Source organism: Arachis ipaensis, chromosome B6, assembly GCF_059453495.1.
Source record: "Arachis ipaensis isolate K30076 ecotype BB chromosome B6, ASM5945349v1, whole genome shotgun sequence".
NCBI lineage: Eukaryota > Viridiplantae > Streptophyta > Magnoliopsida > Fabales > Fabaceae > Arachis > Arachis ipaensis.
In genome coordinates, this window is record NC_142441.1 from 26066988 (window position 1) to 26093096 (window position 26109).

Sequence of the window (26109 nt, forward strand, 5' to 3'; positions counted from 1 at the left end):
TAGAACTATACTTGCAACGCGATAATTTTTGTGAAAATCTTTACCGACATTTTTCCTCCGTCAAGTTTTTGGTGTCGTTGCCAGGGAATCGCAAATTTGTGCCTTATTATTGGTTATTGTGAGTATTGTGAATATGTTTGCCTTTTGTTTCTTTGTTAGTTGTTTCTAGTTTTAGGAGTTTATTTTCATTAATTCTTATTATTTTTTTTCTCTTGTTACTATGAATTCTCACCCCTTTGGCTATGAGTTTGGTTCAAATTATATTGTAGGAAATGGAAGCTACAATGAGAACATGCATCAAGGATGGGACAATCAAAGGTGGGAGGAGCCTCAAGCTTATGGACAACCCTCTTGGCAACAATCTCTACCAACATACTATGAGGAACAACCATTCCATGATGTATACCAAGACAATGATTTTGGTGGACCTTTTCGTGACAATCAACAACCACCACCATATACCTATGAACCCCCTCTTCAACATAGCTTTGAACCACCATACTCACAAGCCCTCTACAATCAAACACTTTCATATGATCCTAACCCTTATCCACCATACCAACCACCATATGAATAATACATAGAGCCACCCCAATTTCAACCCAATTACTCCCAAGAACCACCACCTCAATATACACCACCTCTAATGTGTGCGAGCTTTCAACCACAATATGATCCTAATTATGTTAGCCAAGCAGAACAAGAGCCACAGGATCATTTTAAGGAAGCAATGGATCGACTTCAAGCAACTATCCATCAAATAGAGCGAGAGAAAAGCCGAAAAGCACACGAAGATCTCATGCCTAACAAATCTCAACTTGAGAACAAGGGACTGGAGTGTGTTGTACAACAAGTGGAAAAGATAAAAAGTGTTGAACCGCCACATCCATATCATGATGAACTACCCTCCTATCATGAACCCTTCCTCCCAAGTAATGAACCCTCATATCCACTCCAATCTCCAATGGATGACACTCTTGGTGTTCTTCTTTAAGAGCAAAGAGAGATGCAGCAGGCGACACTAGAGTTCATAGCTACCTTGACCGAGGTAGTAGATAATTTAGCTTCACTGCACTTCAGCACTCAAAGTACCCCCATGGGCGCATGTGGAGAATCAATAGAAGAGTGTAGCATGAAGGAGAGACTAGAAACTCCGGTGAAAAGTGAGAAATGTGGCTTTGTATTAGAACAATTGGAGGAAGCCGTAATTGATGAAGAGGAAGAAGTGGTTGAAGACTTAGGAGATGCTGAACCTCCATGGGAATCTAGAGTTGCAGAGTATTCCTCCAAGAAGCTTGAAATTGATATTGAGGAGGGTAGTGCACAACCTCCAAAGCATATTCCTTATGAAGAATTGGATGGAATAGATAAAGAAACAAGTTCCCTTGGTGGTGATGATCATGAATTAAGCCATCCTAGTAATAAAGTTGCATCCACAAGTGAAATCCGTGAGTTTGAAGAACCTTCTCCCGATGAAATTGAAAGCAACGTTAAGGTAGATTTCTCTCAACCTCATATTTATGACTTGAGTGACAGAGAAGAGTTGGATGAACTCGGTGAGAAAGAGCTTGAAAGTGAAGAATCTTTTCAAAAGGTGGAAGTCCTTCGAAAAAGTTGGACGGGAGTTGAATATCCTTTGTCAAGATCATTTGAGACTTCTCTACCTAGGCTGCTGTCTACTCCTTCATTTGAGTGGGTAAAACTTATCTCTATTAGCTTTACTTTTCCACTTGAGTATGGCATTCTTGAAACAGATGGCCAACTTAGGAGGCTTTGTGAAATGAAGCGTAAGAGAATGATGTTTAGTGGTTGGAGTTGCAAAGCAAGATTCATCAAGGTTGAGACTTCAAGAGCTAAATGCAAGGGTTGGACTATTGATCAATTGATTGGATCTAAGAGAAGAGTTTGGTACTTCATTGAGAATTCGGATTACTTGCCACCCGGTTGGAACAATGATGATCAACTTAAAGACGGGTGTAGAAACAAGATTTGGGATCCCGGCATACAAGAGGATCAACTTTGGGAGCTCAAAGCTTGTGCAGAACTTCATCAAGGCTTGGTGAATTCACTTGGGAATGTTGGAGTTTATTGGAAGTCTAAATGTGGCGGAATTTCAAGATGAGTTAAAGCACAAGCCACCATGACAAGGAGCTCACCAAATGTCCAACTTAAGGACTTTAACTAAAAGTGCTACATGGAAGACACCCCACCATGGTAAATTCTTCCTATTTTATCTTTTATTTATATTGGTAATAAGTTGCATTTTTATTTTTAGTTAGGATTATTTTGTTTAAGCTATGGTTTCACTTATTTAATAATGTTTGACATTACTTTGGTAGCCTGTTAATTTAAAAAAAAAAGGGCTGTCATGCGTGCGCGTGACCGACGCGTACGCGTCGACGCCCAAACTTGGTTCGTGCCCAAACCATGCTAGAACGACGTGACAGCGCGGTCTAGACAGAGAGTTGTGCCAGGACCACACTAGTGGGGTGCTAGATGCATAGCCAACCCCACGCGTGCGCGTCACTGACGCGTACGCGTCATTTGCGTTTTTTACCATCCACGCGTGCGCGTCGACTCAAAATTTTGATTGTCCAATACTACAAACAGAGAGTTGGGCTGAAACTGTGCGGGTGTTGTGCGCGGAGCACAATTCACTTCCACGCGTACGCATGACTGACGCGTACGCGTCACTTCCTTATCCTGCAACCCACGCGTACGCGTGGGCGACACTTACGCATCGTGTCCTGTTTTCCATTCTTCCTCTTTCTTCTCTCCTTTCTTATTCTTTCCTCTTTCCTTTCTTCTTCCTTTTCTTCTTCCCTTCTTACTTTATTCTTCTTCATTTCTTTAACTTCTCATCCTTATTCTCTTTTATTCTATTTTGTTTATTGTATTTGCATACTTTCATTCATTGCATTTTAATTTTGTACTTGTTTTCATGTCTTTTTCTAAATTTCCTATTTTTCCATTGGTGTTGAATTTTCTTACTTAATTCTTGACTATTTCTTGCATTGTTTTGGGTGCTTCTTGACTTGTCTGCTATTTACTTAAAATGCCCTTCGCTTCTATTGTTTCCCCACTCACATGTTGTAGCTACCATGTAGTTGAGAACCTCATTATTACTACGCATTAGCACACCCATATTTTATCTGTTTGCGTATCTTTGTTTGTGAGTTATTCTTCTTCCCTTTTCTCTTCTTTCAGGATGGCCACCAAGAAGGAAAAGGAAGAGCTTCTAAATGGGGCAACAAATAAGTCCATCTACACAATCTGTTGAAGAAACTCATCAGTTGTAGCGACTCGTCCACCTGCACATCTTTGCATGCACCGAGGACGGTGCAATATTTAAGTGTGGGGAGGTCGATACCGACTTCCGTAGGTTAGTTACTTTCTTTTCAACACCAATTCTTAATTTTCTTTGTTAGTTAATTGTTGCATTGTATAATAGATTGCATGTGTAGTTAATTGCGTGCATTTATGTACTACTTGATTGAAGTAATGATTTTCTTTTCAAGAAACTATTTTATAGCATTTCACTAATTTGAATTAAAATTTTTGTTGAACTTGCTTGAAGAAATTTATTTTGGAACATGGTTTAGAGCTCGAACACACAAAATCAGTGAGATTTTGAACCTATTTAATTGTTTGCATTTTATCAACTAATACTTTGTTTTGGTGTGTATTGTTCTCTCTAAAATTGTGATCTTTGTCTTGCTTGATTCTATATTTCCATTGTTTGATGTATGCATGCACTTATGTGATTGAGGCATTTGTTTCACTATAGTTTACATACCCATGTGGCCTTAACCTTTTCATTATCCTTTGCAAACCAATGTTGAGCCATTTTACTCCGTTTATTCTTTATTTTAGCACATCATTAACTCTAAGCGAAAAATAATGAATGACCTTAATTTGAATCATTGGTTAGCTTAGACTAGTGAAAGTACTCATGATTTAAGTGTGGAAAAGTTGGGTTTGGCAATATTTGGTTTGGAAATTGAGTATGTTAGACCCTTTTGTGAAAATGTGAAAAGAATGTTGAGGACATGTTCATGCATTCAATACCTTAATCGTATGCATTGAGAAAAACAAAAAAAAAACCAAAAAGAAAAAGAAAAAAAAGAGAGAAAAAGAGAAGAAAAAAGAGCAAATAAATAAAAGGGGACAAAATGCCCCAAAGTAAGTGGTGACAGCAATGCATATGAGTTGTATTCAAATTTGGGATGCATGAAAATGTGGCAAAATATAGTTAATGGGTAGTTAGATTTTATATTCTGATTACATGGATTGTCTTAAGTTAGGTAGAGAGTTTAGGTTAATCAAGGATTCAGATTTTAGTCCACTTAACCAAATACATTCCTACCTTGGCCCTAATCCCATTACAATCCTTAAAAGACCTCTTAATATGTGTATTTGTACATTAAATTTTTGTTGATTGGTAGAAGAAGAGCAAGCCTTAGAAAGCAAGGTTAGTAGAGAAGTGAGATAATTGAACCTTAAACACTTAAGTGATTAGAGTGTATACACTTCCGGTGAGGGTTCGATGCTCGATTCTTTGTTCCCGACTTTTACAAGCTTTCTTCTTGCAAGTCTATGTGTACTTCATTTTATGATTTGAATTAGTGGAATCCAGTTCATATTTGTTCTTGGAGAAATTGATTTACTTTTAACCAAGTAGAAAAAATAATTTTTCATTTAGTTGCATTCATATAGATAGGTTGCATTTCATAAATTTCACCATTCCTCTTCACCTCCTTTATAGCTTCTCTTGAGCTTAGCATGAGGACATGCTAATGTTTAAGTGTGGGGAGATTGATAAACCACTATTTTATGGTTTATTTTGTCTTGAATTGAGTGGATTTTATCTATTATTCTCACACTTATTCATATAATTCGCATGTTTTTTATTTTCCTTCCTAATTTTGTGCTATGATTGAAAACATGTTTCTTTGGCCTTAAATTCGCTAATCCTAATCTTCTCTTATTACCATTCGATGCCGTGATATGTTTGCTAAGTGTTTTCAGGGTTTATAGGGTAGGAATGACTTAGAGGATGAAAAGAAAGCATGCAAAAGTGGAAGGAACACAAGAAATGAATTATTTTAGAAACTGGTAGCGACGTGCACGCATGGACGACGCGTACGCGTGACTTGTGCATTCTTCAGATGACGCGCACGCGTGGCTAGTGAAAAGTCCATCAACGCATATGTGTGGCTGACGCGTACGCATGACAGAGCGTCACGTGCTGCATTAAACAGAAGACGTTGGAGACCATTTCTGGGCTGCTTTTGGCCCAGTTTCAAGCCCGAAAGTGAAGATTAGAGGCTGCAAAGTGGAGCTGGAAGGGGGGAATTATTCACTTCTCATTCATTCACAATTTTAGGTTTTAGATGTAGTTTTCTAGGTTTATGGTTTCTTCTTTCAAATTCTCTTTAGGTTCAGGTTCAATCTTCCTTTAATTTAGTTTTTGTCTTACTTTTATTTGTTTAAGCACTTTAGTTCATCTTCTTCTCTTGTTAATTTTTCTTTTTCGTCATTTTTATGTTTATGAGCTCTTGTTACATTTGATTTCTTTTAATACAATTTATGTTTTTCATGTTTATTGTTACTCTCTTTAATTGTTAGTCATTGATGCTTGCAATTGGTTGTTTAGATTTAATATTCTTTGTTAATTTTTCATGCTTTTATTTTGTGCCTACCAAGTGTTTGATAAAATATTTGGTAGGATTTTAAATTAGATTTTTGTATTCTTAGTTTGGATTGAGTAATTTGGAGACTCTTGAATTGTCAGTCTCTTGTTGGTTGGTAATTGAAAGTTGCTAGTTGGCTTGAGTTTCACTAACTTTAGTCTTTGATTAGGACTTGTGAACTCAAGTTGATTTGCTCACTTGACTTACCTTCAATTGTTAGAGGTTAACTAAGTGAGAGCAATTTGCAATTCCCATCACAATTCACAATGGAAATGAGGATAGGAATTCCGCTTCTCAACCATTGTTAGGACTTTTCTTAGTTATTAATTTATTTTCTCGCCATTTTATTTGCTTGTTTCTTATTACAAAACCCAAAAAGATACAATTTCATAACCAATAATAAATACAATTCTCTACAATTCCTTGAAAGACGACCCGAGGTTTAATACTTTGGTTAATTTTATTGGGTTTGCTTAAGTGACAAACAATTTAAACATTGATTGAGGTTTAATTGTCGGTTTAGAACTATACTTGCAACGCGATAGTTTTTGTGAAAATCTTTACCGATATTTTTCCTCCGTCACCCGTCCCGACTAAGAACCTGCCCCGGTGCGGGCGGGTAATTACCCACCCTGAGCGGAGTAAGGGCGGGGTGGGTACCAACGGGTTCGGGCGGTGTTGCCACCCCTACTGTGGTTATGCCCAAGTTGTTTGCCATTGGACCTTTGCTGCAAGCTGTTAAGCTTGATTCTTGAGACCTTGGCTTTTGATACCAATTGAAGATTCATTAAGGCTTAGAGAAGGAGGGTTGAATCTATGAACTTCTTTTACTTTGATTAAATAAGACTTAAACCCAAAAATAAAACTTAGCTTCTGTTTAGTCTGCGCAGCGGATTATGCAAAAGACAATTTTTTTTTTGTCTCATAAAACCAGAAAAATAAAACTAAAGCAAAGAGGAAGAAGATAACACCACCATATATCCTGGTTCATTTACCATGTGCAATGCAACCTACATCCAGTCTCCACCACGTTGGTGGAATTTTCACTATCCTTTTTAAGTATTACAAACACCAATTTTCTAGGACTCAATGTAATCCTATCTAAGACACATCAAGCTTCAACATAAACTTGATTTGGTAATGTAAGTACCTAAACTAGACACACTAAGTGCTTATTCAAATTAGCAAGGGATACCTCACAGGTACTTGATACCACACAGAAAATACAACCAAAAAAAACTGAAACTAAGTCTTGGCTCTTCTCAAGTGTTTCACTTAGCCTTTTTTACTCTATTGCTTTACCAATGCCTCTCTTTCATGTCTTTTTCCTCTCAAACAAAACAAAGAAAGATATACATTGAAACAAAAACACAATCAGTAAACAATGAAGGAGACGATGATTCACAGCCTTTGTGCTATAAGTTAAATCGGATTCAGCTATCTCTGATGAAGCTCTCCATCTTGGCAGAATATTTCTTTGATGTAGAAATACTATCCAAAACATTGAACTCTCTTAGGAAAGCTCTCAAACAAACTCATATTTTGGTTCTCTCTCCTTGACTCAATTTTAGAATTAATTTTCTTTTTGTATGTTGTTCACTATCACGGCTGGGTTCTTCTAAAGTCAAACCCTTGATTCTTGAACCACATGTCATTATCTACTTTATCTTCAATCAACCCCAAAATTAGGAATTTTGATTCTGATTTTTGGCTTAACCGAGAAAGGCGGAGCAGTAAGATTTTTGTTCTTACAGTGACAATCCCAAATCCAAACCCTTGAAAATGTGTTTTGGCTCCAAATAACAACTTTAGCCGTTGATTCACAATAGAGATAATCAACCACTATTTTCTTCATTTTTTTCTTTAAGTGGTGTTGCAGAGAGTAGGAGAAGAAGTGAAGAAATCAACTTACATGCAAAAGAAAATTATTTACCTTTAACCTCTAACTTAGTATAACGTGCTTTTGATTTGTTTGACTAGACTCTTACTTTCTTGATGAACTTTCTCTTTCTTTCTTCTCTGGTGTATTTGAGCTTAAAGGTGAAGCACTCTCTCTCTCTCTCTCTCTCAAGTGTTTACCTTATTTGAAGAATGCTAAAACTTAGTTTTATTGAAAGTTTTTCTTTGTTTCAATTTGCATTGGGCTTGGTTATGGATTTAATATCCATTCAACACATTTGATTGTTTTGTTTTATTGGTTTGGACTGCTACTCAATTATTTCGGCCTCCATCACTTAAATAAAACAGTCAAATCTAATTGGGTATTTAATCCAATAAATTAATATTTGTCATCATTATTAAATTAATTTGCATTCTTAACTCAACAGTTATTATTATGTACTTATTCTCATTAATTACAAAGTTATAATTTTTTCGTATATTATTAATTTTTTATAGTGAATTTTTTTAAAAATTTATAAATTTTAATAATATTATTGCAAAAACAATAATTCAATAATTAGATTAATTTATTTTATTTTAGTTTATTAAATAAATAAAATTATAATGAAAATCAAAATTTGTCTCTTCTATTAGAGATCAGAAAAAAGAGATTCGTTTAGTTTTTATTTACTGTTTATAATACAAAAATTTATATAGAGTTATTTTATTTATCATAAAAAAGATTGAATAAAGTTCCACATTAAAAATATTCTTAAGAGTTAAGACACATGATAGACAAAATCTTTTATTATTAATGACGATTACCATTAATACACTACTACTAATACTAAAAAAAAAAGTCACCAAAAAATATCTAACCATCACAATCTGACTTCCATTGAATTTGTTAGCGTCGTTGGAAGTTAAACATCTTAATGGCAATGGCAAAGACCAATGCAAAAGTAACTGCAAACCCTATAATTACAACTCCAACCACTCCTAAAAAATCGTGCTTGAAACCAAAATAATTTCTCAAGAAGTCTTCTACTGTTGTAGGTTTGCCATTGAACGCTATCGTGTCTTGCATGTCTCCAAATTGCGATGCCACCAATCCATACAAAGTCCAAGCTACTGGATTTCCCCAATAATACCATCTCCACCACACAGGAATTCTCTGTTACCAAAAGCCAAAAGCCAAAATAAATTAAAAAAAAAACTACTAATAATGTAGTGCATTTGTATGCCTAGGAAAAGAATCATCAATTAATATGCACCACACATCTAACTAAATCATGACTAAGAAATAATTCAATACTTGACATTAGTATGCATTGTGTTTTCTTCGATAACAAATGGTATTGTAGTAAATTAGTAGTGAGTTATCTTTTAGGAATAAAATAACAAACATGTTAAAATCATGATATATACGCAAAAAAAAATTAATTATCAAATTATTTATTTATATAAAATATATGTTAGAATATATGAAACAACTCATGTAAATATATAATTGATTTAGTTGTTGATTTTTATGTGTACATAATATTTTTTAAAATTAATTATTCTTTTCTAAAATTCAATTTTGTTCAAAAAATTTGTTAATTCAAAAAAATTAGGTAGCATTAGTTAACTTTTTCTTTTAGTAACTCTATTAAATGAAAGAGAGAATAAGCAGATTGAAAAAGTATACAAATAAAATAACTAGTCAATATAATTCTCACTTAAATTGATCTAAAATTAAATTATTTTAATCATTTTCATAACTAATATGCATAATTATTTCAGACTGAAAGGATCAAAGGAGTATACAATTAAAATGTCATTCGATAAATTTGTAAAGCATAATCCAGTTTTGTGCTCTATAACCGGTTAATAATGAGTTATGTTTATGTTCAAGGTTTTGCTAACAAGTAGGACATTTGTTAAAAGTGCAAAAAATAGAAAGATTGGATAGAAAATATATAAACCTTTGAAGTTTTCAATGATATTAAGGCCAGTTTGGATAACCAACTTAATTAAGCTCCTTTTAATAAAATAACTTAAACAATAAATGACTCTGTTAAAAGTAACTTATAAATAAGTTATTTTGTATTTGGATTTTTAGGATCCATTTGGAAAACTCTAGAATTAGCTTTTTTTTACTTTTGACTTATGAAAAGTAATAGTATTAATGTCTGGTGCAATTTTCAAAATCAAATTGCAACTTTCTAAGAAGCTATTTTGGAGCTTATAGAGAAGTTAAAAAAAATAACTTCTCTCATAATACTTCTACTTTTCATTACATTTCTATAAAATAAGCACTTTTAGAAATATACAAAAAATCAACTTTTTTATAAAGTTTTTTTTTTTGGTTTTTATATTCTTAAAGATACTTGTGAACAGAACCGTTATATTTATATATGTACATATTCAATAATTAGTTAATGGTCAAATTTGTTCTTGAAAATTATTTTTTCTTCGGAAAGATTTTTTTTAATCAAATTCGTCTATCTTAAATTAATCACATTAGTCATTCCGTCATTTTCATTGCTCATGGTGTCAAAGTTTGGCATGTTAAGTGACGTCACAATGGATCTGACAGACCTAATTTTATGCTAACATGATAAATTTATGAAATTAGATCAAATCAATTTCAAATTGAGAAATTTTAATACCTCAAAGTCCCTCAATTTAGGGTTGCTTTTATCTAATTGCAAAAACTTATTATGTTAACAGTCAACTCTAACTGTCAAAGGTGGACTGTAATTAGTGTGGTGTCACTTAACATGTTACATCACGCCGTTAATAATGGAAGTGATAGAAGAACTAACATGACTAACTTAAAATCTTTGAAAGATAAATTTGATTAAAAAAGTTTTTTAGGTACCAATTTAAAAAATGAGTGATCTTTCACGACGAATTTGACCATTTATAACTAGACACAATATTTTACACTATATATATCACCAACATTTTTCCTCCATAATTATCCTAATAACTTACTGGTCGTGGAATTGCGAATCCTGAGAAAAGATTCCACACTTGATAGAATCCAGATGAAAGTATAACAGCAATTGGTGGAGTTGGGGTCATTGCTGCAGCCATCATGCCATAATAGGTGAAGTACAAGAAAGTGAAGTACATAAAGAATAAGTACCAGAAAATCTTAGTGACTGTCCACTCAAAACCAATCATTGCATAAACTATAATGCCATACACCACAGCTTGTAAAAGGACATAAGGGAGTTCAATCACAACCTGTAAGAAAATATTAACAGCTAATTAAATTATATATTAACACAAGCAAAATAAACACCTTTTTCATACATACTACTCGAATTATAGGAAGTTAAAATTACAAATTTAAATTAGGGTAAAAAACGGCATTAAGCCATTAGAGAAACATTTCACGCAAATCAACCAAAATCAATTTTGATACGCCATTCAACCAAAGCAAAATTTTATATAATTCGAATCTATACGTTTCGAATTATACTTGTATGTAGTTCGAATTGATTAAACTCGAATTACATGCATGCATGAAGTCCAAGTAGTTCGAAACAACTTGTCTCAAATTACTAACAAACAATATTCGAATGTAGTTCGAATCAATTTGCTTCGAATTTCATATGCATGGTTCGAATTATATTAATTCGAATTACTTAGAGCACGTGGCGCAGGGGAGTTCGAATCCAATTGATTCGAATTACGTGTATTGTGGCTGGGCTTGGTAATTCGAATCGAGTTGATTCGAATTACAAGGGTTTCGACTATATAAAGAGTTCGAACCAAGTTCATTCGAATCACTTATTCACTCTCTTACCCCACCAAATCCCAGAGAAAACGACCAAGAGTCGGACCGACAAAGACCGGAGTGGCATATTCAGGCGATGGGGGATGATCCGGGGAGGCCTTATCGTTTGGATGGTGTTGCTCATATCGCCGGGGTGATCAACGACGAGGTTAGTGGTTTTTGATATTGCGCTGTTGATAGTGTTTGTTGTTAGTGGTTAATGGTAGTGGTTGATGATAGCGGTTTATGATAGTGGTATTTGTTAGTGCTTTAGGATAGTGGTTTTTGTCGGCGGTTTAGGATAGTAGTCTAGCCTAGTGGTTTCTGTTAATGATTTTTGATAGTGGTTTATGTTATTGTTAGTGGTTTAGGATAGTGGTTTAGGGTAGTGGTTTCTGTTAATGGTTTTTGGGAGTAGTTTATGTTATTGTAAGTGGTTTAGGATAGTGGTCTAGGGTAGTGATTTTTGTTAATGGTTTTTGATAGTGGTTTATGTTATTGTAAGTGGTTTAGGATAGTGGTTTAGGATAGTGGTATAGGCTAGTGGTTTCTGATAATGTTTTTTGATAGTGGTTTATGTTAGTGTTAGCGGTTTTTGTTAATGGTTTTTGCATGTGGATTATGTTAGCGGTTTTGCTTTTCTATGTGGTTTGTATAATCGGTGTATGTCTGCGGTTTATGTATTAAATTGTTGATCGCTGCTTTAATATATCTTCTATTGCATGATTACTTTTTTGGTTCTTTATGACGTCAATTGTATATGTTAGTTGTATTTTAATATGTTCTAATTATGCGGTTCATCTACTGCGCAGCCCCGGTGTTGCATATCTAGCGTGTGGCAGCAGCAGGGGATGCGTCTTGATGAGAGGTACGTTCCGTACTTGCAGATGGCCGGATTATACCATCTTGCGAGACTGAACGACAGATGGTTCCGAATAGACGAGCCCCTTGTAAGTGCATTCGTCGAGAGGTGGCGGCCTGAGACGCACACCTTCCACATGCCGTTCGGAGAGTGCACCATCACGCTTCAGGACGTCGCGTACCAGCTAGGGTTGCCAGTGGACGGACATTACGTTAGTGGTTGCCTGACAGACTTCCACCTATACATTGAGGGTGGCCGGCCAGCTTGGTAGTGGTTCCATGATTTGCTCGGTGTTTTATCTCCTGAAAACCAAATTCAAAAATTCGCAGTGAACTGCACCTGGTTCCAGGAGACTTTTGGAGAGTGCTCCGATGGGGCCGATGAGGAGACAGTTAGGCGCTTTGCCCGTGCCTATATCATGATGTTGCTGGGCACCCAGCTGTTTGCCGACAAGTCCGGCAATCGTATACACATCAGATGGCTACCCTTCGTTACTAGGCTTGAGGAGATGGGTGGCTACAGTTGGGGATCGGCGGCACTAGCATGGTTGTACCGGTGCATGTGCCGAGTGGCCAACAGACATGTCGTGAAGTTAGCTGGGCCGCTTCAGTTACTTCAGTCTTGGATCTTTTGGCGGTTTCCTGGTTTTAGGCCTCCTGAGTATGATGCGTTTAGCTGGCCCCTTACCTCGAGGTACCACTATTGTTTTGTCCTATGTATCCTTAATGTATTTATTTTCAATTTTGCAAGCAATTACATGGCTTTTAGATTCATTCATGAATGTAGTTCCATGTTTAACTTCTGACGCAGGTGGGCAGGTTACAATCCTGGGATTAGCAACAAGGAACCTCGGGTGCAGAATGCTCGACTTAGGATCGACTTGTTACAGCCTTGGGATGTAAGTACGCTAAGCTCATATGTATATTTACTGGTTGGTTCAGTTTATATGGTTTAACAACTTCGTCAAATGGATTTTATTTGCTTTTTTCAGTTTATATGGATGCCCTATAGCGCACTGGATGTCATTCAGGTTGTCCATCCGGAGGTCTTGGAGCCTAGGCATACGATGTTATGGCGGTGTGTGACGTCGCTGATTTATTTTGCGGTGGTTGAGTGGCATCAGGTTGATAGAGTGTTACCGCAGTTCGGCGGCGTACAGCCCCCACCGCATCCCGCCCTGAACATCGACTTCTTGATGTCGAAGGACGGGAGAGGAGGTGACTGTTGGTTCCCGTCCCACTTGCAGTACTGGCATCTTCACTGGGAGACTCGTGCGGAGCACATTTTACAGTTTGACATCGTGGCCGACCCGGGTCCCTCGCATGAGTTCTTGGGATGGTGGCATCAGCACAGAAAGAGGTTCCTGTCACCAGAGATGTACTTGGGGATCCTAGAGGTATTCCTATTCCGGATGAGGCGACGCAGAGGGGTGCCGGCCGAGTTCCTGATATGGATCGAGTCGACGACGTCCCTGACAGGCGTCGGGTTGAGAGGAGAGCTCGAGTCGGGACACGTCGTAGCCAGCGTGAGTGGCAGTGGCTGGATCATGCTATGGAGGAGGGTGATGAGGCAGGTAAGGGGGCGGGAGACGACGTGGGCGTGGAGGCAGGAGGAGGGAGGCTGCTGCTAGAGACGATGTCCCTGATCGTGGTCGGGGTGCTACCGGAGGAGGTGCTGCAGTTGGGGTTGCTAGGCCCGATCAGGGAGGGCATGATGGTGAGTGGTATGGATCTGGTATGGGAGATCCCTCGAGTCACACTGACGCTGAGCTTGGGGGAGGACCGCTCAGAGATTACTTTGTCGGTGTTCCCGGTGACGATCACACACTTCAGGAGAGTACGCCATGGGTGAGTCCGGGATCCATGTTTCCAGACTTCCTTGCCGGTGATGGGATTGTCGCCGAGTTCGGTGGACCACATTTCCTTGATGATATACGGACCATCATGCAGGAGGATGACGCTGCCCGAGGACGGGGTCAGACGACAGGGACACAGGCACCGTTAGATGTAGATTTGAACGAGCCTCCCACGGTGCCTCCTGTGCAGACTTTTGCCCTGGGTGGGACACCAGCATCCGCACATACTCTTGGATCACATTCAGTTGCTGGGCCGTCATCATCCAGGCCCGTGCATGTCCCGCCCAGGACACCCACACATCCTGCTCCGGATGACGACAAGGACGAGATTGAGGATGAGGAGCCGCTTATACGGAGAGGTCACAGGACACGGGTTCCACGCCGTTGTTTCACTGGCTCGCACCTCTTTAGATGATTGGGGGATCGTGGTGTATGTCGTCGTCTTATGTTTCTATTATTTTTTTTCTGTCATCGGTGTTATGTCTGATTTCATTAGGTCATTACTTCATGGAGCAGTTACTTTGATGTTATTGTATTTTGTATTAGTCACTTCGACAGAATGTGTATTTTGCCAATGTAACTTAATTCCTTACTTAGAAAGACATTCAACATACATATGTGGTACGAAATACAACTTTCATCACTAAAAAATAACAACTGAACATACCAATAACATCGCTTTCTAACAAAAGTAAAATACAACTGACGAAAGTAAATCATCTGACGAAACTAATACAAATACAAACACACAACAACACGTTCCTATTCATTCCCCCCTGTGTGGGTGGCCCGTCCGCCCTGCGGACAACTCCGACGAGTGTGTCCTGGTTGCTTGCAGAAGCCACATCTCTTTGGTCGGTTCGGATCTGCCTAATCTATGTTGGTACGTATGCGGGTGGACCTCGGACGACCCTCCCTCGCACGCCTCATGTTCGGATCCGGTATAACGGTAGGCCCGTTATATGGTGGCCAGAAACCTTCCGGAATGGGAGGTGTAAATCCCATCCGATAGACACCGAAAACGGAACTAAGGCGATAGACCTCGTGGACGTATGGCTGCCAAGTTACACGTGAGTAGGCACAGCATGTCAGTGCGTGCGGACACGGGAAATGAAGTGCTTGGAAGTATCCACAATCACAAGTCTGAGAACCTAGTGAGACCCTGTAGCTACCCAGTGAGAACGAACCAGTCGGAGTCGTTTCTGCCACGGTGTACTCCGAGTTATCCCTGTCGTAAACAGTCACCGTGAAGCACCTAGCCGTCTTCAGGTTGGCCTCGATACACTTTACTAGGTATTGAATGAATTGTTGTCCGGTGCCCAGCTGCGCCTCGGCCTCCCTCCCCTTACGGACAAATAGCTCCGCCAACCTTCCGTATGTGGCCTTCACCAGTGAGCACACAGGGAGGTTCCTTACCCCTTTCAGGATTGAATTCACACACTCAGAGGTATTGGTCGTCATGTGCCCGAATCTCCGACCCTCATCACAATACTGTGTCCACAACGAATACTCAATCCGGTTTGCCCAGTCACACATTTCCGGATTCTCAGAACGCAGAATGTCAAACCAGTAGTCGAACTCCACTTCGGTCTTCGCATATGCGGCGTTCACAAGAAGCCTCCGGGCGGCTTTGCCCTTGAAGGTGAGAGCGAAATTCGCTGCTACGTGTCGAATGCAGAATGCCCGGTATGCAGTCGGAGGTAGCCATCCCCCATCAGGAGCCTCGAGCGCTGCCTTGATGCCGTTATGCCTATCTGAAATAACTAACAGACCTAGCTGATGTGTCACGTGCTGACGGAGGTGGGAGAGAAAAAAAGACCATGACTCAGCATTCTCACCCTCAACTAGTGCAAATGCCACGGGAAGTATGTTGGAGTTCCCGTCCTGTGCAATCGCGACAAGCAACGTTCCCCCATACTTGCCATATAGATGGGTGCCGTCAATACTCACCAATGGCTTGCAATGACGAAATGCCTCGATACAAAGGGGGAACGTCCAGAACAACCTCTGAAAATAAGCCTGAGACTCATCCACATGTCCCCCAACTCGAACAGGGCAAGTCCTGAGGACTGCTACAGTACCAGGCATCGTCAACTGAACTCCTAACACCCACCTAGGGAGCTTGTTGTACGACTCATCCCAGTCCCTATAGACGACGGCGACGGCCTTCTGCTTCGCCATCCAGACCCTCCTATACGTGGGCCTGAACCCAAAGTGTGCGGCTGTGGCATTTAGAAGCACCTTGATATTGACGGATGCATCAGCCCTCACCATTGGCATAATGAACGTCGCTATCACATGGTAGTCCAAACTCCTATGGTCGCTGGAGATGGAGGTGGCGAGACAGGTATGCGGTCCGTTGTACCGTTTGACTTCCCAGATGCCCTTGCGCTGCCGGAGACTCAACCGAATCAACCATGTGCACCCATTCCCAAACTCAGAACACTTTCACACATACCTGCGATAGTCAGACTCAACTACCTTGTACTGTACCCCTCGGCGAATGCTGTAAGTCTTCACACTCAACAGCGCCTCGTCTTTATCCTGAAATTGTTGACCAACCTGGAACTCTGTCATACCGGCAGATCCTTCCGTATCTCTGGCGCCAAATCCAGCAACCTGTCCAGGATATTCATCCTGCCTCATGGCATCCAGGTCCAACGATGAAAAATGGGGTGGGTACTGCTGTGTGCCAGAACTAGATCCACCTGTAGCCCCTCTCGGATCACTCGCTCCAAGATCATCGCCACTGTCGTCAGCGATCATATCCGGCTCGACATCATCATCATCTGGATCATCAAACAACCCTTCTCCAACACCGGCCGGTGTAGGACACTGTACTTCGGTCGGAAGATGTACCCCATGTCGAACCTCATCGCCAACATTGCTGCTGAGATCAACAGCGAACGAAGGGGAGGCGACACGCTGGATCGGTGGCTCATACACAGGGACGAAGGATGAAGCAATCGCAGGTCTCGAGCTTGAACTGGCCACCGTCGCTATAGTGTTGGTATTCCGATTCGAACCACCCGAGCTGGATACCACGTCAACCAACTTTGCCAACAGCTCTGGTGTCCTCACCTCGGGAAACTGCCTGCGACAATGAAACATGACCTGCAAGTCCTCATCACTCCCGATCGTGAAACAATCATACTTCACGGTATCATAGAGCACCGTGGTTGAAATGCGATAGAAAAACTTCTTAACCCTTTTCACTCCTTCCAGACCAAGCTTCACCAGCACAGAGCTAACGAGGGCATCGTAGCTCGTCGTAGGCCTCACGATAATACATAGAGGATCCTTATCGGTAAACTTCACACCGGACCAAGTTTTTCTCTTAATCGATCCTCTGTGGTGTACCAGCACTAGAAAACTATCCTCACTAGCCATCTCACCTCTCTGTTGAGAGCAACTCACGTTTACAGCATATATATAGAGCTCTGCTTCATAGTAATTCGAATCAACTTGATTCGCACTATATATATATAATTGGAATCAACTAATTTCGAATTATCAAACCTTAGTAATTCGAATTAATATGATTCGAACTACATGTAACGTCACTCTTTCTTAGTAATTCGAATTGATTTGATTCGAATTTTTCTTGTGTAATTCGAGACAAGTTGTTTCGAACTACTTGGACTTCATGCATGCATGTAATTCGAGTTTAATCAATTCGAACTACATACAAGTATAATTCGAAACGTATAGATTCGAATTATATAAAATTTTGCTTTGGTTGAATGGCGTATCAAAATTGATTTTGGCTGAATTGTGTAAAATGTTTCCTCCAATGGCTTAATGCCGTTTTTTACCCTTTAAATTACTTACCTGAGAAAAAGCATATGCAAAAGCTGAGTACATGCCAGCAGCTTTTTCCCTATAGAACACTGTTCTTTCCACGAACACCAATGGTTGTGCTGAACTAGAATTCCTAATACCAAGAAGAAGAACAGCAGCATACATGGATCCCATAGCATTGAAAAGATCTTGTCGTTTTTCACTGCAATATAATGATTATGGAATATAATGTTATACATGAACATGAAAACAAATATATAAAGAGCTTTATAAATTAGATTTTGTTAGTTTTCCAATTTTGTCTGTCTTACATTTTGGAGCCAAGGTTCCAAAAGACGGTTCCAAACAACAGGGCAACAGCGATGGTGTAGAGAAATCTTATAGCAGTGTATGGAGGATTGCGCCAATAAGACCAATGTTGCTTCCATAAGCAAGCCATGCATTGTGTGAAAAAGGACCTCGAATACTTGGAAGGAAAATAAAGGTCCTTAGAACCTTGAACTGGGATACTTAATTCATTAATAAGTTCTTTGTTTCTCCTGAAACAAATGACATGGGCCAGTTTAGATAAATAACCATTTGAATATTTATACAAAAGAGAAAAATACCTATATAGCGATGAATTTTTGTACTCCTGAGCAAAATCAATTCCCAATTCCATTTCTTTTGCTAAAGAAGTTACTTCCAACATCCATGTAGCTGGATTATAACCATCTTTAATCTTGCTGACACCTTGTATTTCCTTTAAGAGAAGAAGTGTTAACATGAGTGAATACTTTAGCAAGATAAAACTACAACGTTCCTAAATTTTTAAGTGCTACCTCAAAGTAATTGATTAAATGAGAACAATGGTATCCAAGTGGCCCCACATATATTTCTTGTCCTCCTACTTTCATTAGGAAAAGCTGCACTTGTGAAAATTAAATATTAGAAACAAATTAATGAAAGAGAACAAAAATTAAATTTGCTAGTTCCCACAACATTTTACTCTGTCTACTGGACCTCATCAAAAGATTCAAATATATCACTGCAAGGTTGATGAATGGTGCAAACTACTGTTCTTCCGGTATCTGCTATGTTCCTAACTGCTCTCATAACAATGATAGCAGCCCTTGCATCAAGCCCAGAAATTGGTTCATCCATGAATATTATAGAAGGATTAGCCACCAACTCAACTGCAATAGTCAACCTTTTGCGCTGCTCCATTGAGAGACCGTTAACACCTGGCAATCCAACTATTGCATTCCTTATTAGATTCAGCTCCACAAGTTCCATGACTTCTTCAATGAACATCTGCAAGAATTAGTCATTTCCAAACTTAGTAAAGTGATAAACGAGATCAACTTTTTTTTTTTGTCTCTTTTGCATGGAGTCGAGATTTGTGGTTAACCTTCCTGGTTTCAGCATTGATTTCGGCAGACAATCTAAGCCATGCTGAGTAGACCAATGATTCATATACAGTGACGTTTGGCGAGTGGATATCATTTTGTTCACAGTATCCAGAAATTCTTGCAAAGGTTTCTTGATTCTTTGGATAACCAGAAACCGTGATGCTTCCGCCGATATATCCACCAGTTTTTCTACCAGAGAGTACATCCATCAAAGTTGTTTTGCCAGCACCAGTAACACCCATTAGAGCAGTAAGAACCCCGGGCCGAAAAGTGCCGTTGATACCCTTTAAAAGGCATAATCTGTCCTCAAGAACACCATGGATCCTCATTTCCTATAATTCAGTGCAAGAATTCAGTAAAATTATAGTTTCAAAATAACTAAGAACTATGATCAAAGTGCTTTTCCACACCTGTGGCATATCAACAGAATAAGTTATTTCATCAAATGTAACGGCACATGGTTCAAAAGGAAGAATAATTCCTGTCTTTCTGTTATGATTGTTCTCCACTCCACCTTCTTTTTGAGCATTGTTACCTCCATGATTCTGCTCATTGCTTTTCGATTGCTCTGACTTAACACCATGTTGTTGCACAATTGCTGCATGATCAATTTGTAACATTAGTCCACCTACTATATAAGAGCTTGATTGCTGTGAAAAATGGTGCGAAGGAACTCACGACTCAAGAAAGCAAGAGCAAGGATGTAACCAATGTTGAACACTATTGTATATCCAATCAATGCCCCAACACCTATCCAATACCAATTTGACTGTGTGAAGAATCCGCGGGACTTCAAAACTTCAATTCCTAGTGGTTTTGTGGAGTTAGGCAGAACCTTGCATCAGAAAATATATCCAAATATTATATGGTTTGTATCATTTTGTGAAAACACAATTTCATTGGTGAAGAGATGGAATGACTTGATCTAAATTAGACTTACGTGTCTCCATTTCTTGCCTAGAAACTCATTATTTACAATGGCATTCTGTCCATACATCATAGGCGATGCCCAAAATCCCCATAACCACCATTTTTTCATATTATCTGTGTTCATCAAGTAAAGAAAATAAGCAAACAAAATTAAGTTAATGTAGAACAATAAGATATTTGGTTATGGAGATATAGACAAAAATAGGGACAGAAAATTCTTGAAATCGTTTGTAACTTTGTATCTCTATCTCTAGATCTTGGCATTTTTCTCTTATAAACAAAATCTAAAGGTAAGCAATAAGTGAAGAAAGAAACATTGATGTTTCTCAAATAAAAATAACTTTTGGTATGTATTATACCTTTTGACAAGATGAAACCACTCACTATAACAAGGATGCTCAATGTAAATGAGCCAATTGTGAAAGCCACTTTACTACCAAGTGCTGCAATAAATCGGAATACGGCAGTAGCCATCTGGTTAACAAGTACAAGAAGAAGGAATTGCCTAAAGAATCTGCACAAAGTAGAGAAATATATGCAACCATGTAAGCAACTTAGAATTGAAATTGGGTATTGCATGTAAAGATTTGAAAATAGAGCTGTTTTACCTTCCAACATCTGGATCAAAACCAATTACATAGTAAGTAAGAAATACCCAAATTCCCACTTCTGTGAAAGTTATGGGAAGCTTTAGGATCCACTCAGGGAGAACATATACCCATGAAGGGAAGAAGAGAAGGTTTCTTTGCTTGTAAAACATAGGAAGCTTAGAAATTGTCACAGTAAGATCAGCAAATCCATTTAGCACAATCAGAAGAATGCAATAGTACATTGCACCAACATATATACCACCATCAACCACAGAATCTCGATGCATATTAGTACGGAAGAAAATCGTCATTACAATGAAGGCCACTACAACAATCTAAAGCATGTTGTATAAAGTTAGGAATGGACTAACTGAAAAAGAACATGATCTTGCAATGGCAAAACAAAACTTACTTGGCAAAGCTTGAAGATGTGAATGAATGAATTGCGCTTCATTAGTAAGTATTCTCTAGAGAAGCATGCTTTTAAGAGTTCCCATTTTCCTATGCCATAAAGTTTGGTTGCCAAAGCAGCTGGGTGGCTTTTAGACTTGTCAAAGTGTGTAGCAAGTTCATTATCAATGCTTATCCCAACATGGAATGAATGCAGTGCTTCAGCAAACTCTTTTGGTGTCACAAATTCATAAGGTTGATCTTTGTGTACCCAATATTGTTCCTGATCTTTCCTTGATGTCACCTATTATAACATATCATAATAAATTTGTGTAGATCAAATTAAATAATGCAGATTATGGATACAGAAACACATTATTCAAATTTATTACTTCTTGCAAAAAGTCTGCAACTCCTTTCCTCTCAGGACATTTAAAGCCCATGAAGGCGAAAAATTCGAGAACATGTTCACGGGGACCTTGATATACAATGTGGCCATCAGAGAGTAGAATAATGTCATCAAAAAGATTGTAAGTCTCTGGTGCTGGTTGAAGGAGTGAGACAACGGCAGTTCCTTTAAGAGAGTGGATGAGATGCTTCACTGAGTTCACAACTCGAAAAGTTGTTGAGCTATCTAAACCAGTAGATATTTCATCCATGAAAAGAGCTCTAGCTGATCCAACCAGCACCTCTCCTATATTTGTATATATACACTTTTTTCTAAAATTAGATTCATGTTTATGATAATTAGACATTAATGATTGAAATCTAGCTTGTTCTTGTTTTACCTGTTGTAAGAAGTTTTCTTTGCCCACCAGAAATACCTCTTAGCATTGCATTTCCTACAATAGTATCAGCACATACTTCTAGTCCCAAAACCTGAAAACATGAATTAAAACAATCAAAAAATAAACACAAAATGACTTCATGATTACCAGAGAAAACTTTACAGTGAAATAGCTTTTACCTTTAGAATAAAATCTGTAATCAAATTTGTCTTCTGGCCTTCTGTTGCTACAGCCTGATCATAATAAATCAAAAGTTTAACTAGTTGATCAACCTCAATATCATAAAAATATAACTGCAAAAATTCTTACAAATAACACATCTCAAAATATAAACCAGTGTAACGAAACTTCGTTGTCTTCTTATAGCTAAAATATAAGAATTGTCGAATTTCAACAAGTATGTTGTACAATAGCTAACATTATCTTCAACAAAATTTAAGAAAAGACTAAGGGATGCAATGAAAACAAGTATACCTTCATATAGACATCAACATCTCGATCAGGAGTAATATTTTTTTCTTTTTCTCTTCTAGACACCTCTTGTAGCAAGTCTATACATATATAAATGCCAAACATATTTTAGCACTTTATTCAATTTTGCATTAGATAGAACTCTTCTTGACAAAGAAACAAAATCATGTATGTGTTGTGTACTAACCATAACGAATTCCGACTCCTTGTACTCTTGCTGCGAAGGCTAGTGTTTCTCTAACAGTCATTTCTCCAATATGAAGATCATGCTGACTGACATATGCAGCTGTTCTTTGAGGTATAAATTCATTCATCTCATGACCGTTATAAGTAACCTTACCATTGAACTGATCAACAATAAGTCACATCTTCATAATTAGATTCATCTCATGTGCTCCAAGAACTTGTACAATCACTTAGTTTCATTTATAATATTTTAAAATTCATCCGAAGTAGACATTAAAATTTAACCTTTAGTTTTGAATCAAGTTTTCCTGCCAAAGCCAAGAGGAGTGTAGTCTTCCCAGAGCCAGGGGCCCCCAAAAGCAATGTTGTTCTGTAGATGAACAAGTGGAATTGTTACATGTCAAGTAAGTTATCAGTGTTAATGTCAATATCATTAATTGGAACAATAATTTCTATACTTTTATTACCTGGCTGGCCTTATAATTCCACTGACATCTTGGAGAATAGTTATCTGTTGCTTTCTGGTGGGAATTACATGAAGGGTTCTTAGTAAACCCTATTCATAAACAGAAAATGTGTATTAGAATTCCTTCATATGAAATAAAATATTTTCACTTAAAAAGTATATAATAAAATATCACACTTGATAAAACAATTGAATGAAAAAAAAAAAATCTATTTCCATGCATATCTTACTTGCACTATATTGAGTATGAAGTTAGCGAAGGTAGGCAAAGCTCGAGTTCCTAGATGAACTTCTGCTTCCACCTTCAAATGCTCAAATCGGACCTCTATTGTTGGAAGAGTAATACCAACCCTGAAGTAAGAAGAAAAAGATAGAGATCATCCATGAAATCCAATAACAAAACAGTAATGATACATCACTATCAAAATTTATCATTTTTTAACTAATATTTAGTTAACAAAAATATTTGTATACTAAATTTTAAACTTTAAATCTTAAATTACAATAGTATAAAAATAAAATATTAATTTAAAATATTGATTAATATTAATAAAAAGTATTAAATCCTAACATTTTTCACGACAAAAGACGTCTTTATTAAATTTAATTAATAATAATTTACTCTATAATCTTATAGTAAACTATTTTCTCTGACAAAAAGATGAATGATAATATTTTAACTATGGAAAATATAAACTAATACGATAGCTCTTCCATCACACAGGATAATTTTTGGAAAAAAAAAAATCTATTTTAGTGAATATTGAGTTAATTTACATTTTAGATGTTTAAAATTATCCATGCTCATATTTTTCATGGCATCGACTAAAAAACTATTAGTTTTGAAAATAAATAATAAAATAATTATGTTAGATGTATACTAAAATTAACTATTAAAATTAATTATTAATATAAAATACATATTAAAATAAAAATATATATTAAAAATAAGTTAAATAATATATATACACAAATAACATTTTTCATAATCAAAATATTGAAAGAAATACTTTCTTAATTATTACCTTTCAATACGATCCTGGAGTTTGAGGAAGAACTTCTCTGTATCCTCTTGACCAGCAACTCTAACCAATCTCTCAAGCAAAGCTCTTCTTTCTTGCAACCTAAGTTTTGGTATGCACACCTCGTCGGCCACCCCTTCGGGGGTGGCCAGCAATCCTCTCCTCATCCGCGCAACCGTAGGTAGTTTCTGAATGGCAGCCCATTTGAGAGCTTCCTCATCATCTTCCTCATCTTCTTGGTGAAAAGAGAAGTTGTTGGGAAACATCTCCACGCCGGTGGTATCGTTACTCCAAAGTGATGAAGAACTTTCTATGAACATGTTCTTGAAACTCTCTCTAAAAGTAGTACTACTGATCCTACGAATTCCCGCTCTGGAACTACCTCCTTCATCCATTATGATTATTATTGTACTTCAGAGTAGAAACTAAACCAAATGTTTCGGATTATATTTCAAGAGAAAAACAACATAAAAACAATGTAATAGTTTTGGTGAAGAAGACAAGAAGTTTAAGTATATGTAATATTGTGGACTTGTAGTAGTTCCTTGATTCTAGTGTTTGGCTATATATATGTAAACATGATTTAATACCATCACTGTTAATAATACTCCATAAACTTGTATTAATCTCTCTTTTAAGAAAAACACAAGCTTTATTTTCATTATTATTATTGAAGTCTCTTGTTTGGTCAATACCACCTTTCTTTCTTCTTTGTCCTAGATGTAATGGACGGATGTGCTATTTTTCATTAATGAAATTTAAAATATCTTTGGGGAAAAAAAAGAGTGACCAATTACTATGGATACATTCACATGGGCTGCTACTTATGAGAGGTATCACTAGTGACGAGTGCCAGCATTATATATTTATATTAGTGACAATGATTCCTGTAACTTGGCATTTGTCTTTTTCAAAAGGGTCAACTCAACACTATATTGGAAATTTTCGGTTACTTATTCTCTTATGTTTCATTGGAGGAATATCGATAAAAAGCAAGATTGTGCTAATAATCAATCTAATGTCATGTTATCAACTTATCATATGGACAAACCATTAAACATATTGAATTGGATGATATCATTGATTATGTCATGTGAACCATACTAGCTAGGACTTTGATTAATGATATTAAAATTAAACCTATATTAAAATTAACAAAAATACTATTCATATACTAAAATTAACTACTAAAATTAGTTACGAATATATTTGTATATAAATATTAGGTAATGTTATATGTACACTAAAATTAGCCATTAAAATCAGCCACTAGTATAAAATATGTGTTAGGAATATAAATACATATTAAAAATAAATTAAATCATATATATATTTATACACAAATACATTGATAGCTAATTTTGATATATAAATAATATTTTTAATAAATATATATATATATATATATATATGATTTAATTTATTTTTAATATATATTTATATTCCAACATATATTTTATACTATAACTGATTTTAGTGCACACCTAATATAATAATAAAATTAAGAGGTTGTGGTTTCGAGTCTTTTATCTTTGGTAAAATATATATATATATATATATATATATATATATATATATAATAATAAAATTAACGATGGTGGCACAATCTCTTTCCACCAACTAATTGAGTACAACCCCACTATTAACGACTGTGATTCTGCGAATTAAATAAAATAGCCGTGGCAAGTGGCAACTTCTTTATCTCTTTTCACTCACTCATAGTTAAAACATAAGTTAATTTTATTTTATTTTTTTATTATAATATTTCTATAGAATTATTTAACTACATTATATACAAAGAAGTCCAAGGTTTTTCCCTCTTTTTTGTTGTCCACAGTCCACCTGATATTAGGATTTTATTCTAACACATTCAGATTTGATCCAAGTTGCGCATGAGCAGGTGAATTTTGCCGGTTAGAAATAAGTTTAAAATGTTATGTAACATACTAACATGTGGGATTTGAATTTTTAACCATTAAAAATATAAGAAAATTGTAACTACTGCACTACT

At 37.1% G+C, this 26109-nt stretch overlaps 1 protein-coding gene and 1 pseudogene across 3 annotated transcripts; one reads left to right on the forward strand and one right to left on the reverse strand.

Moving 5' to 3' along the window:
• Positions 1–292: 292 nt before the first annotated feature.
• Positions 293–1551, forward strand: LOC148554938 (uncharacterized; annotated as a pseudogene).
• Positions 1552–8449: 6898 nt separating this feature from the next.
• LOC107647852 (pleiotropic drug resistance protein 1) lies at positions 8450–24750 on the reverse strand. Of its 3 annotated transcripts, XM_088491684.1 has the most exons (24): positions 24631–24750; positions 24102–24509; positions 23307–23427; positions 23078–23166; positions 22896–22980; positions 22612–22771; positions 22428–22504; positions 22133–22186; positions 21954–22044; positions 21558–21859; positions 21188–21469; positions 20794–21110; positions 20545–20699; positions 20196–20299; positions 19934–20090; positions 19666–19853; positions 19255–19587; positions 18867–19157; positions 18686–18769; positions 18473–18606; positions 18176–18403; positions 17895–18066; positions 10557–10811; positions 8450–8748 (listed from the first exon to the last, which is right to left on the reverse strand). In XM_088491684.1, the coding sequence occupies exons 2-24, from the start codon at positions 24491–24493 to the stop codon at positions 8482–8484; spliced, it is 4338 nt and encodes a 1445-aa protein (XP_088347810.1). In that variant the 5' UTR covers positions 24494–24509; positions 24631–24750; the 3' UTR covers positions 8450–8481. The 3 variants fall into 3 exon arrangements, with proteins under 3 accessions (XP_088347810.1, XP_088347811.1, XP_016207379.1); XM_088491685.1 differs by lacking the exon at positions 24631–24750 and having other exon boundaries at positions 21558–21643; positions 24102–24624; XM_016351893.3 differs by lacking the exon at positions 24631–24750 and having other exon boundaries at positions 24102–24624.
• Positions 24751–26109: the final 1359 nt, after the last annotated feature.